General features: G+C 46.8%; 1 protein-coding gene across 1 annotated transcript in view; it reads right to left on the reverse strand.

Annotated features, from left to right (window-relative positions):
• Positions 1-203: 203 nt before the first annotated feature.
• The window catches only part of LOC101566314 (WD repeat-containing protein 20-like), a 1,760-nt gene continuing 1,016 nt past the window's right edge, over positions 204-947 (reverse strand). The window contains exon 2 of the mRNA XM_004636333.2: positions 204-945. Coding sequence (XP_004636390.1) covers positions 474-945 — 472 coding nt within the window. The 3' untranslated portion in view covers positions 204-473. The remainder of the gene's footprint in view (positions 946-947) is intronic.

Raw genomic sequence — 947 nt, forward strand, 5'->3', positions numbered from 1 at the left:
TTTCATAGATTCCTAAACATTTTATGATTAAGATAAAAAACTGGACTAAAAATGACAATTAATGGCCTTCTGTGCTGAACACACTCTGATCAGGTGTACAATATTCTAGTCGAGTAGTTAAGAAGAATATTCCAGTGAAAGCACTGATCTCAGCTTAGCGCTCTAAGCCACTGTCCCCACGGTCATGACACCCTAAACTGCAGGATCAGATACAGGACACTACCCCAGGCTCTACGGGCTCCCAGGAGGGTGACTGACTCGGCTGGCAAGGAGTTTGAGTATATAGTTTTTAAATGCTCTAAGGTGAATTATCAAATGATTCAGAATTACATGGCATGCAGTATCCAAAATTATGGCTCTGATGCATTTAGATTTACATTAAGAGTAAGAAGGGTCATTCACATTCATTGTACACCCCGCCCCTCCCGAGAGAAAAAATCACTACCTATTCAAGTTCTAGATCTGGTGCAGCATTAAGGATTAAAACTTACCACTTTACCAGGCCTTCCCCATGTGCAAATAAATCCCTCCTGACAAGCAGTGACTATACAATCTTCAAGAAAAATTAACACAGTCAGTCTCTCGTGTGCTATCTTTTTACAGATCAGAGGCTCTAACAAGGGAACATCTTCCATCCGAGGACACAAGGGTGTTCCCAGAGTTTTGGCGGGGTCCGTTTTGGTTTTCGTAACTAGGTTCAGTTTGTCACTGCTCTTGCTGAAAATGTGCCCCATGCTGTGGTTCCGCTTGTGGTCTTTCTCGTGGTGCCTCTCCTTCCGGTCATGTAGAGAGAGGGTCGCAAACTTGCTGACCCCGGACGCGATGGCCCGGTCCATGACACTGCTCTTGCTGCCGGCATTCAAGACAGCCGAGTGGGGGAGGCTGTGGGACCGAGGCAGGGGCGGGGGCACAGAGTTCCCAGGCGTTGTGACGCTGTTCCCATTGCT

This window comes from Octodon degus, unplaced genomic scaffold (assembly GCF_000260255.1).
Source record: "Octodon degus isolate 3935 unplaced genomic scaffold, OctDeg1.0 scaffold00079, whole genome shotgun sequence".
NCBI classification, from domain to species: Eukaryota; Metazoa; Chordata; class Mammalia; order Rodentia; family Octodontidae; genus Octodon; species Octodon degus.